General features: G+C 34.2%; 1 protein-coding gene across 8 annotated transcripts in view; it reads right to left on the reverse strand.

The window, feature by feature from the left end:
• Positions 1-14,156, reverse strand: part of Rasal2 (RAS protein activator like 2) — a 343,852-nt gene that overhangs the window by 88,626 nt on the left and 241,070 nt on the right. For all 8 annotated transcript variants that reach the window (XM_071600283.1, XM_071600280.1, XM_071600279.1 and 5 more), the window contains one exon: positions 11,875-11,981. In XM_071600283.1, coding sequence (XP_071456384.1) covers positions 11,875-11,981 — 107 coding nt within the window. The remainder of the gene's footprint in view (positions 1-11,874; positions 11,982-14,156) is intronic.

The raw sequence follows: 14,156 nt of genomic DNA on the forward strand, positions 1-14,156 counted from the left end.
GGTAAGCAAAAGGTATAATATTAATAATAAAATTACTTTTTACTAGTGTCTATCAGGATATGCTTTTTTGGGTATAGAATAAATGGAAGAAGGGAGAAATATATTATGGAAAAGATTTTATTAGACATATTTATATTGTTTCTAGAGGGTATTTCCTGATGTACTGTTTTTAATGTTATAAAAAATTTTACTTTATGAATTTAGGCACCAAAACATTATTAAACTGCTTCTTAATATATTCAGTTCCTTTTTATCTGCAAACCTCTAAAGATCTTAAAATGTTTATATTTCATTACTCTAAGAAAAGAAATTAAAGGCCTTGCTCTTGGTCATATCAGTGAGGTGTTAGTTGCCCATTTTAGGTACAAATCCTTAAATGCTAATAATATTAAATCCTTGTACTGGTATTGTCAAAAAACAGATCATCAGGGTTTGACCTTCACTTTTGCTGGCTACTGTCCTCTCCCACCCCACTTAACTTTTAAAGAGTAGAGAGGAAGACCACTTTCCTACACAGCTGATTATGCCTTGAATACCATGAGTCATTCTTTCTACCACTATGGAAGCTCACAGGGCTTCCATAGAAAGAAAATTTTTTCTGCTCACTATATGCTACCTTTCTTAATTCTATTTCATTTTAACAGATTAATTCTAGAGTCTTTTATTTAAGAAGTACACAATGTTGATTAATGCAAAACTACCAGTAAACTACCATAAAAGGTTAGTGTCTTTCCAATTTGCATGTCTTAGATTATCATGAATGCTACCCATAAGACAAATAAGATACAATAAGGCCTTCTAGAAGATGGTTTCTAAATTATTTTGACTACATAGAATGAATAAAATCATTGAGTGGGCATTCTTTATATGCTTACTTATAAAACATAAGAATGTTCTGTGTATGAAACATTCAATAATACAAAAAGTTTAAAAATATCAAACATTTGGGGCTGGGGATGTGGCTTAAGTGGTAGTGCGCTCGCCTGGCATGCGTGCGGCCTGGGTTCGATCCTCAGCACCACATACAAACAAAGATGTTGTGTCCGCTGATAACTAAAAAATAAATAATAAATATTAAAAAATTCTCACTCTCTCTTAAAAAAAATCAAACATTTAATATGTTTTCTGTACCCCAAATGAATTATGTGTATACCCACAGACCAAGGAAGGCAATTATACACACATTATGGCTACAATATAATAGTATCAGTAATATAAAGAATAGATGCCCACTCCTTTGGACAGTCAGAGAAGATCAAAATTAATGTCTAAAAAAGGTAAGGAGACAAAGAGCTGAGTTTTAAAGGATGGAATACTTTTAGAAGAAAGACATCCTAGGCAGAAATGTGCCAAGATCCAAGAAAACTTGAGGAACTAACTACTGGGTTTGGTAAAGATGGGCAGAGAGAGCTGGAGGTGGGGATAGGGATGTTGGGTATTAGGAAATGAGCCAAAACACAATGAAAGGCTCTTTATGCATTAACTTTGGTTTTGATTATACTGTAACAGAAGTTCAACTCAAAAAACTTCAGCAGGAGAATGATTTTTTTTTTTGGGGGGGGGGTTAGGGGAAAGCTACTGCTGCATAAAGACATTCAAAACAAGGGAAGAGAGGAGAGAATGAGCAAAGAAAAGGAAGAAACCATTACACAAGCCCAATAAAATATATAAAATCTGATTAAATTCATGGGAATGGGATCATAGAAAGCTACTAAAAGACTTCCAACAATGCAGAGTTAAATAATGATCAGCTTTAGATTTTAAAGGAACCACTCAGTAGCAGTGTAAAGGCTAAAGAACTGAAGGCCAGGAGGTGAGTAAAGAGTCCCTACTGCACTAGACAAGATCAGCAGCACAATTAGAGGGGCTCAGTATAAAATGAAAATGCAGGAACAACTACCGGAAAACAAGGCCATTAAAGATGTTAAAGTAGAAACTTTTTCCTCTCTTCAATATTCTCTATCTTCACCTTTATCCACTATTCAATGTCCTACTCCCTCACAAGCTAAATGTAGACCATCACAGGTGCCTGGGGCCCCAGCTGATGACTTGGCATGGGGATTGCCTACTGGTTGCCAGGTTACCCTTGGCCAGCAACCAAATCTATGTGCCATGTTCTGACTCAGGGCAGGGAAGTTGAGTCAGGTTTCTTCCTTTCCCATGGATGCCACTGCAACTTGCTAGGTACCTGGATTGAGGATGGACAACATTTCCCCCTCCCCACTGCTAGCCTCTGGCTAACCACCAGACACTCCTGAAGTTGACAAGTGGGTAAAGACTGCCTCATAAACCCTTGGCCCAAGATGCCATGGGGTATGCAGCCTAATTCCCATCTTCCTCATACTTGTGCATAGGCCTGTGCAAGAGTCAGAGAGTGAAAGTTATGGCTGGGTGAAGCAAAGACAGGGAGGCAAGATGGGACATCATGAGGGAAGGAAGTGAGCAGAGAATCCATCCTAAGGAAAAAATAGGCCTCAGGTTCTCCCACACATGTTATAGTTGCCCCAGGTCCCCACATATGCTCCATTGTTCCACTGGACTTTATTTAAAAAAACAATTTAAAGATCAATCATCAAGAATTTAGACAACCACAAAGCATTAAACTTCATGCTTAGGGCTTTCTGAGTACACGCCCCAGGGACTGCACTGGTCTCACATAAATGAAATTGGTCTTGGTACTAGTTTAAGGACTGATAACTAAAGTGAGTTAATAATGGTGAGGCTGGAAAAGAAGGGATCGGTGAATTTGAAGAGAGGCAGACAAGAAGACCTGGTGACTAATTTTCAGACAGAGGGAAGAGTATGTTATGACTCAGGTTTTTGACTGGGAATTGAAGAAATTTGTAGAACTACAAAGTTAGAAATTAAAGGGGGAAATTTGGGGGAAAAACCTTAGTGAATATATTTTGGAGCAAGTTGAGTTTAAATTCTTACGGGACATCAGAACCAAGATTTAGTAGAAAACAGAGACCTGTTTGGAAGGATATTTGCCAAAACTGCATCCTGTTCTATTTCCTGATTTGTTGATCATTAATTCATTGCTGTATAAAAATCATAAAATACTCTGAGATGATCTCAATAGAATCACATTAAATGAACCCCCCCATATAAATATAGGAATTGATAGACTACTTACAAAGTGAATTATTAAATGGAAGAAATTATAAAGTATATGTATAATATATGAATAATACTTGATATGAAAATTTGTTAATAATTTTTAAAAATTTTAAAAATTTCCACATTTATGATGCTGCCATAATTTGCCTTTTTTTTTTTCTTTCTTTTTATAATTTTTTTACAGTGCTGGGGATTGAATCCAGAGTCTTCCACATGCTAGGCAAGTGCTTTACTACTGAGCTACATTTCCAGGCCTTTGCTTTTTTTCTTTTTAAACTAAATGCTAAATGTTATGCTTTGTATTTTGACATCCTTGAGTAAAAGTGTATGTATTATTTTCCTTATAGAAGGTAGTTTGCATAAAAATGCAACCAGGCAACATATCAATAATGATTACCTAAAAAATTTGTACAAATAAGCAGCCAATATATAATATAATCCACTTTGGTGCCTCCCCCTTTACCTTCCTCCTTTTAATATTGATTTGAAATCAATATTAAAAGCATTAATAAGATTTTATATTTTTCATCCTAAGCTTTCTAAAGCTGGTGTTTATTAATTTTTAACAGTTTTTCTTGAGATACAATTCAGTTACTATAAATTTACTTTTAAAGTGTAGAATTCAGTATTTTTTATATATATAAAAACTCATGTTACCATTCCCCAAATTAAGCTTCATACCCATTAGCAGTCACTTCCGCTATCTCACGACAACCACTAATCTATTTTTATGATTCTATGCATTTGTCTATTCTGGTCATTTCATAGAAATGTGGCCATAACACGTGGCTTTATGTTTATGGCTTCTTTCACTTAGCATATGTTAAAGGTTCACCTATGTTGTAACATGTATTAAAATATCCTTTTTATGGACAGATGCAGTGATGCATGCCTGTTATCCCAGTGACTCAGGAGGCTGAATCAGGAGGATCACAAGTTTGAGGCAAGTCTCAGCAATTTAGCAAGGCCCTAATTCTTGGGTTAGTGAGACCCTATCTCAAAATAAAAAATAAAAAGGGCTGGGGATGTAGCTCAGTGGTAAAACACCCCTAGGTTCAATCCTTAGTATGAAAAAATTTTTTTAAAAATATCTTTTTAAGGCTAAGTAATGTATCATTGTATGGATAGACCACATTTAAAAAATTTTTATATCTATTTTTGAGTTGATGAATATATGGGTTGTATCTATTTTTTAGCTATTATGAATAATGATGGTATGAACATTATAATGATGGTATGAACATTAATGTACATTTTATATATACATTTTTAATTTTCTTGTATATATAACTAGAAACATAATTGCTAGGTCATATGGAAACTCTATGCTTTAAACTTCTGAGGAACTATTGAACTGTTTTTAAAGTAGCTGCCACCATTTTACACTGTCCCACCAGCAATGTATGAGGTTCCAGTTTCTCCACATCCCCACCAATACTTATTATTGTCCCTCTTTTTGATTATAGCCATTCAAGTGGTTATCAAGTGATATAGTTTTTTTTTTTTTTTTTTACTAGGGATTGAACTCAGGGGCACTCAACCACTGAGCCACATTCCCCAGCCCTATTTTGTAATTTATTTAGAGACAGGGTCTCACTGAGTTTCTTAGCACCTTGCTTTTGCTGAGGCTGGCTTTGGACTTTTGGTCCTCCTGCCTCAGCCTCCTGAACCATTGGGATTACAGACATGTGCCACCACACCTCAGGATATCTTGTAGTTCTGATTTGTATTTCCCTAATAACTAATGATGCTGAGCATTTTTTATGTGTTTACCTTCTTTAGAGAAGTGTTTATTTAATTCCTTTTGGAGGCTTTTTAACAGGTTATTCAATAGCCTGACCAAAAACAATAACAACAAAATGTTTCAGTGATATTTTAATCACTTTATACTCTCGGAATGAAGCTCATTTAAAATGAAACCAGTAGATGTTTACTATATAACATACAAAACATTTAAAAATGCAGTACAATGGTACTGGTACTATCTATAGAATTAAAGGGTCCTGTGTTAGGAAGGGTCCCTCAGGGGTATTATGCTTTATCAGTAATGCTCACACCTGCTGAGTGTAAGTGCATTTGAGAAGAGCAAAAATACATTTTTGCACAGATAACCCTATCAAAATCAGGAAGAAAAATTTCTTTTCCACACCTCTAGCTTCTGAACTTCTGTGAAAGAGGAAAGCATTTGATATAATTTTTACTTATCAGGTAGAGTTTGTGGCTAATTGTTATGCTCCCTTAAGTGGACATTAGCTCTTCAAAACATTTATCTCTAATTGCAAATTGAAAGTTGGGCTTCCCCTCCCTTGTTAAAGTTAAGGAGAAAAAACATTGCTCTGAGGGGACAGAGGCTTGTACAGTTTTCTACAAGAACTAGCCATAAATGAATACATCTGATCCTTTAAAACAGCCCTCTTTTTTTGTGGGTAGGACAAATAGAAACCCAAAGTTAATGCAGATACAACCCATTTGTAGGAATTATCACAAATTAAAGAGGGTTTCACCAATATTTGGTTATTTCAAGTTAGACTCTTGGCAATATTTTATGCCAAGTCTGCTTTTTCTTCTAGGTATTTGTCAATCCCCATTCTGTCCCCTTAAGGGGTTGTATCTAACCTAATTCCTATTCCTCCCTTTCTTTTTTGGCTCTAAGACTCTGAGTTCTAAATTTTATATTTTCTAGGATATTTATCATTAAAAGTTTTAAAATTATGCTCCCTCTGATTATAAAATAATTTAAATGTACAGTAAATATTTGATAACTTCAGACAATAATTTTTCTTTTCTGGCAATAACATGTCTATTATTTTTACCTCTGGGAATAACAAGTTGACATATGTTTCATGTGTTATATATTTATACACATACAAATATACATATGAATAGTCTTTACTAAAAGAGTAAGTATTAATACAGGGTGGTCCCATTATGTATCTTAACTCACATGATCAATGAAGACAAAGCAAAGAGATACAGAATCTCTAGGCACTTGGGGAAATAACATGAACTGTCTTCCTGGAATATGACAGCAATGACAACATAAAAACTGAATGGTTATACTGCTTGGATGGTAGGAATTCAATTTCATTATTTCACTCCTAAGATAGATTCTTAGGCTGGTTAGAGGTCACTGTGCCAAGTATAGCAAGTACTTTGTAAATTTAGACTGGTAATCTAACTGATGATATGGCAACCACATAGATCATCAACTAATATGCAGTGCAGCAATTTACACAGGAGTAACAGTAGGCCACTAAGAAAACACTGTTGCTTAGTTTCTTCAGTCAGACTTGAAGGCACAAAGAAGGCACTTATTTCACAGATAAGACACTAACTAAAATGAATTTGTAATATTTTACCAATAATTTAGACCCTGGATTGCATATAAAGATACATTTATATGGGAACATTTAAATACATTTATATGGAAACATTTAAAAAATACAGAAGATGGGGCTCTAGTCCAGAGATCAAGATTTGAACCTAGAGATTATAATTTATCTGATGTGAGGTGAAATTTAAGCATTAATACACTGTTTGGAGTTCCTAAAGGTGATTTGTACGTATAGTTAAGAGCTGAAAACCACAGGTTTAGATAATACAATTTTCTGGTCCTTTGTTTTAACTTGGAAAAACACTTATATCCATCTTATTGAGGATTCCATGCGAAACAAATACCAACCGAGCCTTATATCTTATACTTAAGAAAGGACATGATATTTCTTTTTAAGACTCTTAACATAGTCTACATTTATTTTCTGGGGCTTTACTTTCTTCTAAAAAATTATGAAAGCTTTTGTCTTTTGACAGTCATTTATATCTACTGTATTATTTGATTGGTAATGCTCAGGTGTCACAGCAACAAGAGCACAAGGAAGGTCACACAGAAATATGCAGCTACTGCCTTAGTTCAACTGTGCTTTCTGGTTGTCTTGGCATATTTTTTTAGTGTTTCAATTCTTTCAGAGCAAGCTCAAAGCTAATACAAATGAAGCAGCTGTGATTGCATTGTGCTACACTCACATGGAAGGCCAACTCAGACCACTGTGTTATGAAAATGGGAACATTAAGCCAAGCACCTGGCCTGGAACACAGGCAGCTTTCTCTTAGCCAAAGTCAAATTGATAGCATGGTCTAAGTAGACTTGATACAAAACCATAAATATCAAAGTCACTTTATGATAAAATATAAAGAAAGAAGGTTGTTTAAAAAACAAATATAATTACAGGACATCATCATTTTACCATTCTGAATTAAAGTAGCTGGATAACTTACTAGTTTACTCAATTGTCTCCACCACCCCTGTAATATCATTTTAAGTGTAGTTTAAGCAATGTATAAAATATATAAATGCTGTTTTTATTCAAAGGAAAACACAAATATACAAAGATAAAAATCTAGCAAGATGTCAAAGAAAAAAAAAACATGATGCTTTTAAAAGAGGCAAAAAAATTATTCAAATAACTAAAATTGTTTTTGACAAATCTAATGGTCAAAACTCACACCTGTGAAAACATTGTGAGTTTATACATATGTATGACACCTAAAGGGCTCAAAGAATATTCCTGAAAATATCATTAAATAAAGAATTCTATCTAGTTTCAGTTTTCAATGTAAGTAGACACAGTATAAACTACATACATAAAATACCATAGCTCTGAACTCAAAATGTTAATTAAAATTTCTCTTTGTTTAGGAGAACAATCTAACTTCTTCACAGGCACATTCCTTTCAAATAATATCTTATTAAATGATATTAAAATTGGGGCTGGGGATATGGCTCAAGTGGTAACGCGCTCGCCTGGCATGCGCGGGGCGCTGGGTTCGATCCTCAGCATCACATAAAAATAAAATAAAGATGTTGTGTCCACAGAAAACTGAAAAATAAATATTAAAAAATTCTCTCTATCTCTTTACAAAATGATATTAAATATTTATTATTCCACTTGATTAGAGACATTATTACTAATAACAAGAGAACAACTGTGAGATAAACTCATTGTACTCATGCATATTTCATCTATTCAACAATTATTTGTTGACTGTTTACTATCTATGCACTTGGGGTTGTAACAGATATTCATTATCCAATGAGGGAAACAGGCCTATAGACAAATAAACAATTGGAATTAAGGTATGTGTAAAGAAATACAGAACGAGGATGGAGGAAGAACAGATAGACTATCCTGAAGATCTATGTTTTTTCCTATGACTATGATTTGATAAAATAAAAATACATTTAAATAGTCCTCAAAACCAAGACCTTGCCTTAATCTATGTGTTCAGGAGCCTTATAATAAGAAATACATATACTCCTGCTGTACTGTTACTTATTTTAAGATTTCATAACTTTTTGTTAATAAGGAAGACATACTAAAGTTTTGAGCTTCCCTCTTGGTGTTCACTGTTCTTATTTCTGACTTATCCAGGATATGAGCAACCTCTGGCCTCTTTTGGATCTCCTTAAAGTAAACCACTACACTAGAAATATTAGCTGAAGGTTTCATGTGTGCTGGCCTTTTTTTTTTTTGGTGATGGACCTTGTGAATGTGCCCACTAAGCTATACCCTCATACCTTGGGCTAACCTTCTATTGAAGAACCTTACTTTATTATTCTAAATTAGGATGGTGATAGTAAGAGCAAAACAGCATTACTTAAGGAAAAAAAAAATCAAGTAATTTACCAGTACTTAGTGATATTTACACAACTTGATTCAGTTTTTGAGCCAAAGACAAATGTTTCAATCAATGTATCTCTAATTCTTCAGCAGCCAACATAATTTAGTTAAGCCTGACAAACCCATCACAGTCTTGCCACAACCTCTCTTTCTCGATTCTCTTCTGCCATACTTTTCAAATCCTGTCTCATCAAATCCTTTCTGTTCACCCAGGTCAAAGGTCTCATAATGTTATCTTTGCAAAATGCTATTCCATAAGCCTGGAACACTGTATTTCCCTTGTCAATTATTTTCTTCCAGTCTTTGAAAATCAGTTCAAATATTGTTCCTTGATAAAATCTTGGGTTACATACTATCTTGTTAATGACCTGTGTTACCAGGCTTACCTACTTCTTGGTAAGTCTGAAAATGGAATAGGGAAGAATACGGCCCTTTATGAGAGTATATTGCTTGTTCTTTTAGGAGTCTACTTGATGAGTGGTAAACCTACTGTTCACCATGGTAACAACATCTGAATCCAAGAACCATGAGTACCTGTGCTAAAATATCACTTTTATCTCTTCATAAAACTAATATGGAAATGATCTTTGAAATACTGTTAACTTAAGTATTTCAAAGTTTGGCTTCCTTTTGCATTGCTTTCCCATATTCAGAGTCCATTGTGATATTAATAACAAAATACATTGTGTTGATCTAGAAATAAGACATACTTCTAAATCAGAAATATGTTTAACAAAGAGTCACATTAACTAATAGTGTTACACATAAATTTAAAAAATACAAACATACTTCTACATATATCCAAGTACTGACATGCCTCATTTAGTCAGAATATTTTGGTTTCTCAATGGCAACCTTAAGGGCTATTAACAAATGTAAGTCTGTTTGCCTTTATCCTAAATGGATTCAAATTGTTTTTATGATTTCTTGACTTATATTCTGTTTTTCCCTCTACTTTTTTGTTTGGCTGGTAATCAGTGTATCCTTATGGTTATTTTCCAGAAAACTAACTAGGTGACCGCCTATGAATGGTGGTTAAGACTCCTAGATAGCTAAGTGCCTGAGCTTTGTCACTGCAATTCACTAGTGAAAGGCTTCTTCTTTTTCTCATTCCCTCATTTCTCCTCTCCCCCTCCCCTCCCCTCCCCTCCCCTCCCTCCCTCCCTCCCTCCCTTCCTTCCTTCCTTCCTTCCTTCCTGTGGGGATTGAATCCAAGGGTGCTTTACTACTGAGCTACACTCCCCACCCTTTTTATTTTGAGGCAGAGTCTCACTAAGTTGCTGAGGGTCTTGCTAAATTGCAGACACGGGTAACTTGCAATTGTCCTGCCTCAGCCACCCGAGTCACTGGGATTACAGGTATGCACCACTGAGTCTGGCTCTCTCATTTATTTCTAAGATTACCAAAAGAGTACCTGGTTTGTAAGCAGAACTAGTTTCCACATATGTCCATATCACTGCTTTATAATTTCAGTTAAGAATTATTAGTCTTATTAAGAAAAATGTTAAATTAACTGTCACCTTATTGTTTAAATACATGAAAATTGTGGTTCTTAATTCAAATTTAAAAAGTCTCACCATAAACTTCAGATTTGATATAGGATGTACTTTAATGTCACCATACTGTAGAGAAATATTCTTCTTCATTTATTAACCTTAAAAAATTTAAAGAATTTGCCATTTGCTTCCAGCATGATGGTGTGAAAACATCAAATTCTAACTCAATCTTAACTCAGTTAAGCACATCAGTATAGATTTACTATACTGTTATCTGGTTCATCAGGAAAATAAGAAGAGGGGAAAGAAAAAAAACTGCTGTTTCTATTCATAAAAAAAATAGCTAAGTCTATGGTACAAAAAATTAGTAAAAGACACTAAATCCAATTTTGCAAAATTCCTGTAATAATTTGATAAAAATATTAATCTGACACTTGTGATCTTTTAAAATGAGAAAATGTGTGAAACTTTGAATGGTGTCACAGGTATAGATGTCCACAAATACTATGTGCCCCTAAAGTAAAAGAAGGGGAAATATTGTTCCTCAGAATTACTACAAAATAAAACAACATTTTGGTTAACTTACATACGAATGTCAGCTTATACACCTCAAAATATTTCTGCCCTAAAAGATCATTTCAACTTAAAAAAAAAATAGTATTGGAATAAAGGAAGAAAGAATGTGCCATATTAACCTGAGAGAATGAAGAGAAAGAAAAATTTTCTTCCAATAGAAAATTTTATTTCTACTGTTTATTGATTTTCATTATACCGAGAATAATGACCATCCTTATGAAGCAATTCTTTCAATATAAATTTTAATAACATGATGTGTTTAGAAAGAAAGTATATTTTTTATCCAATAATCAAATAAAAGAGATGACTTAAAATCTGAATTACTTAATTATATCCAAAGGCACAAACCAGGCCTGAGCCTAGTGCTCAGCTAACTATATCACCTGTGGTCCTTCCATCTCAGCATACTTTTTGTATTTAATATTCTCAGTACTGTTATTGGGTTTAAGGAATTATTGTCTTTCACCGTATTTCTTAAGCACTTAAATGGTCATCTAAAAGACAGCTTAAGCAAAGAACAGGCCATTTCTCAGCATTAGAATTTACAATTCTCTAATTCTTTAAAATTGCTTGGCAACTTTGTGAGTCTCACTACTCTGTGCTTATGATCTAGCTCTAGAAATTTTAAAAAAGAAATCATATCCCTATCTCTAAAAACAGAACTCCCACAAACATTTTCACAGAATTGTGATAGGTTTTCCCTAGCAACTTTGATAAAAGTATAACTGCAAAGATTTACACTCTATAGTTCACAGAAATTAAAATTCAATGTACTTAGTTATATATTTTGGAAATATCCCATGAGTGAAAACAATATTCTCTAAACTCTAATACTGAAAATAGTGGACATTCACCACAGATAATGTATGCAAACTGGTAACACTATTCTTTAACCTGGGTATTGTAAAGAAACTCTTGAGGTATAAAATGTTTGGGTTTTTTTAGCAGCTGTCTTTAACAAGAAAGGAAAAAAGCAAAATATTTTAGAGAAAAGAAACACTTACTGGTACTTTGAAGGGTGAGGTATTTGCAGTGTCCATGGAATTGGGTTTATCTGATGTACTGGTCCCTGAGATACTCCGTCTACGGGGAGACCTTTCTGCTGGCACCTCTGGAAAAGAGGAAAGTTGAAACATCATTAACTAAGCACCCAACTTAGCAGCTTTCACCAAACTGTAAAATTAATGGTTTCTAAAAAAAAAAATCTACTTTAAAGATTAATTACATTTTATCTCCTCATAATTTGTCTCTTTTTCTTTGTGGCATTTGACATTAGAGAGACTTGGTCAAAGTTAAAAATCTGTTTTAGTGTGACACCTTATATCTTGTTTTGTGTAATATAAAAATAATTGCCCAAGTTTTGGTTAATATCTTTAAGCTCACTTAATATTTGCATCTTTTAGTATAAAAATCTACTTCTTTATCAGCAATATAGGAGTTAACAGAATCAAAAGAAATTTCTAATATTCTTGTGAACAAAATATAGTCTAGAGTTGCATATGATTTGATGGGGTTTGCACAAAGGTCAAAGTTCGGTTCTGTGCTGATAAAATAATTCACTGGATTGCAACAAAGAAGACTGAAAGCTGATGCCAGGATAAAATAATATATATGCCTATGCAGATATAAAAATAGATCAGCTTCTCCTTGTTCTGGCAATATGACCTTACTAACTGAGATCTTACTCTGGAATCACAAATCTGTTTAAACTGGCCTAACAAGCTTAGAATTTTGCAGATGATATGATCTTCTCCAATTTAATTACTATAAACTGTACTAAGGCTGCATTTTAAGATTTTTTTCATAGAGCAATATATATACGTATACACACACATATATGCACATACACATGCACACACAGAAGATATATACATATTATACCTTTATCACAACTGCTTCCCATCTCCACTTCAACTGACAGACATATAGGAATCCAGCTTCTCAGATAACATTAGATAATCTCAACATGGACAAGGGAAAAAAAAAAAAACCCACATCCTAAAAAAAGTATTCTGTGTTATCTTCCAGATCTTAAAAAATACGGAGTAAATCGTGACTCCGGAGACTGACATTTTGATTCCTGCTGTTCTCCCTTTAAAAGATAGATGCAGTTTAAACTTCCATTTCTGGCCTCCTGGCCCCTGGGATCCGTGCTACTTCCACTTAAGAGAAAGCATTTTTTCTCTCGCTCCCTCCCTGTCTTGCTCTTCCCCCTCCCTCTCTACAGCTTGCAGAGAGAGCAAGCGAGAAAGAAACACACAGGACTGCAGCTATTCATTCAATCAATCGTTTCGACTGCACATCCTCATTAGTTACTTTCAGGCTATTAACAGACGTCCAACCACTGCCTCCCCTCAGTTTCAGAAAATTTCACTGTATTACACTAATCTGCAGCAAGAAAAAAAACATTTCCTGAAATTTATATTCACCTAGTACTAAAAGGACACCATCTTACACAGACCCAGTAAGGCACACAAATCAATCCTCCTAAGAAAACCCAACTGGAAGTGCTTACCCTATTACTATTTGCATGCCAGACACTGATACTCTTTTCCATGACTAAAGGTATCTGCTCTGTGACATCTTGGCCAGAAAGATAAGAGGCAAACTGCAACATTCCTAATGGCTGAGAAGTTAACAAAAGCGTGTCTTATATGCCTGCAGTATAAGAATTCCATGTTATTGCTCTTTTTTAAAATTATGACCAATAACTGTAAGTCTCTCAACTTCTGTCTAACCGTCAATGGGTAAATGAGCCTTAATGTACGAAGCCATTTTTAGAATTAGGCACACATGACTTCTAACGCACATCTCTGAAAAAATGGCAGTATAATTAGCTCAGATTCATGGGAATGGCACAAAGGAATTTAAGCAAATCAGCTTGTAGAAGCACACTGAACAGCAAGACCTTCATACTTCAAGAATATGATTTTACAGAGTGATTACCTAAGTTAGGTGATTCTATGATGAGTGGACAAGACAGGTGGGGAAAGGAGCTGGTGAGTGTAGAACACTTTTTTCCTCTGATAATTGCCTATAAATATCAAATTAAGATACACTAGACTATTACAGTATAGTATGGCATATTTTATTCTCTAAATAATTTACAATAAAATCAAACTAGGAGAAAAATAAGTTTCATTAAGGTAGGATACAGTGATCCAGTAAACAGTTTCCTTTATAAGCAATGTTCTGGATAAAGAAAAAAATTGAACCTAATTTTGTCACTTTTTCCCAACCATGTTATTCTAGATTTCATGCATATGAACCTATGAAGTAAATATAT

This window comes from Marmota flaviventris, chromosome 12 (genome assembly GCF_047511675.1).
Source record: "Marmota flaviventris isolate mMarFla1 chromosome 12, mMarFla1.hap1, whole genome shotgun sequence".
In the NCBI taxonomy this organism is placed as follows: domain Eukaryota; kingdom Metazoa; phylum Chordata; class Mammalia; order Rodentia; family Sciuridae; genus Marmota; species Marmota flaviventris.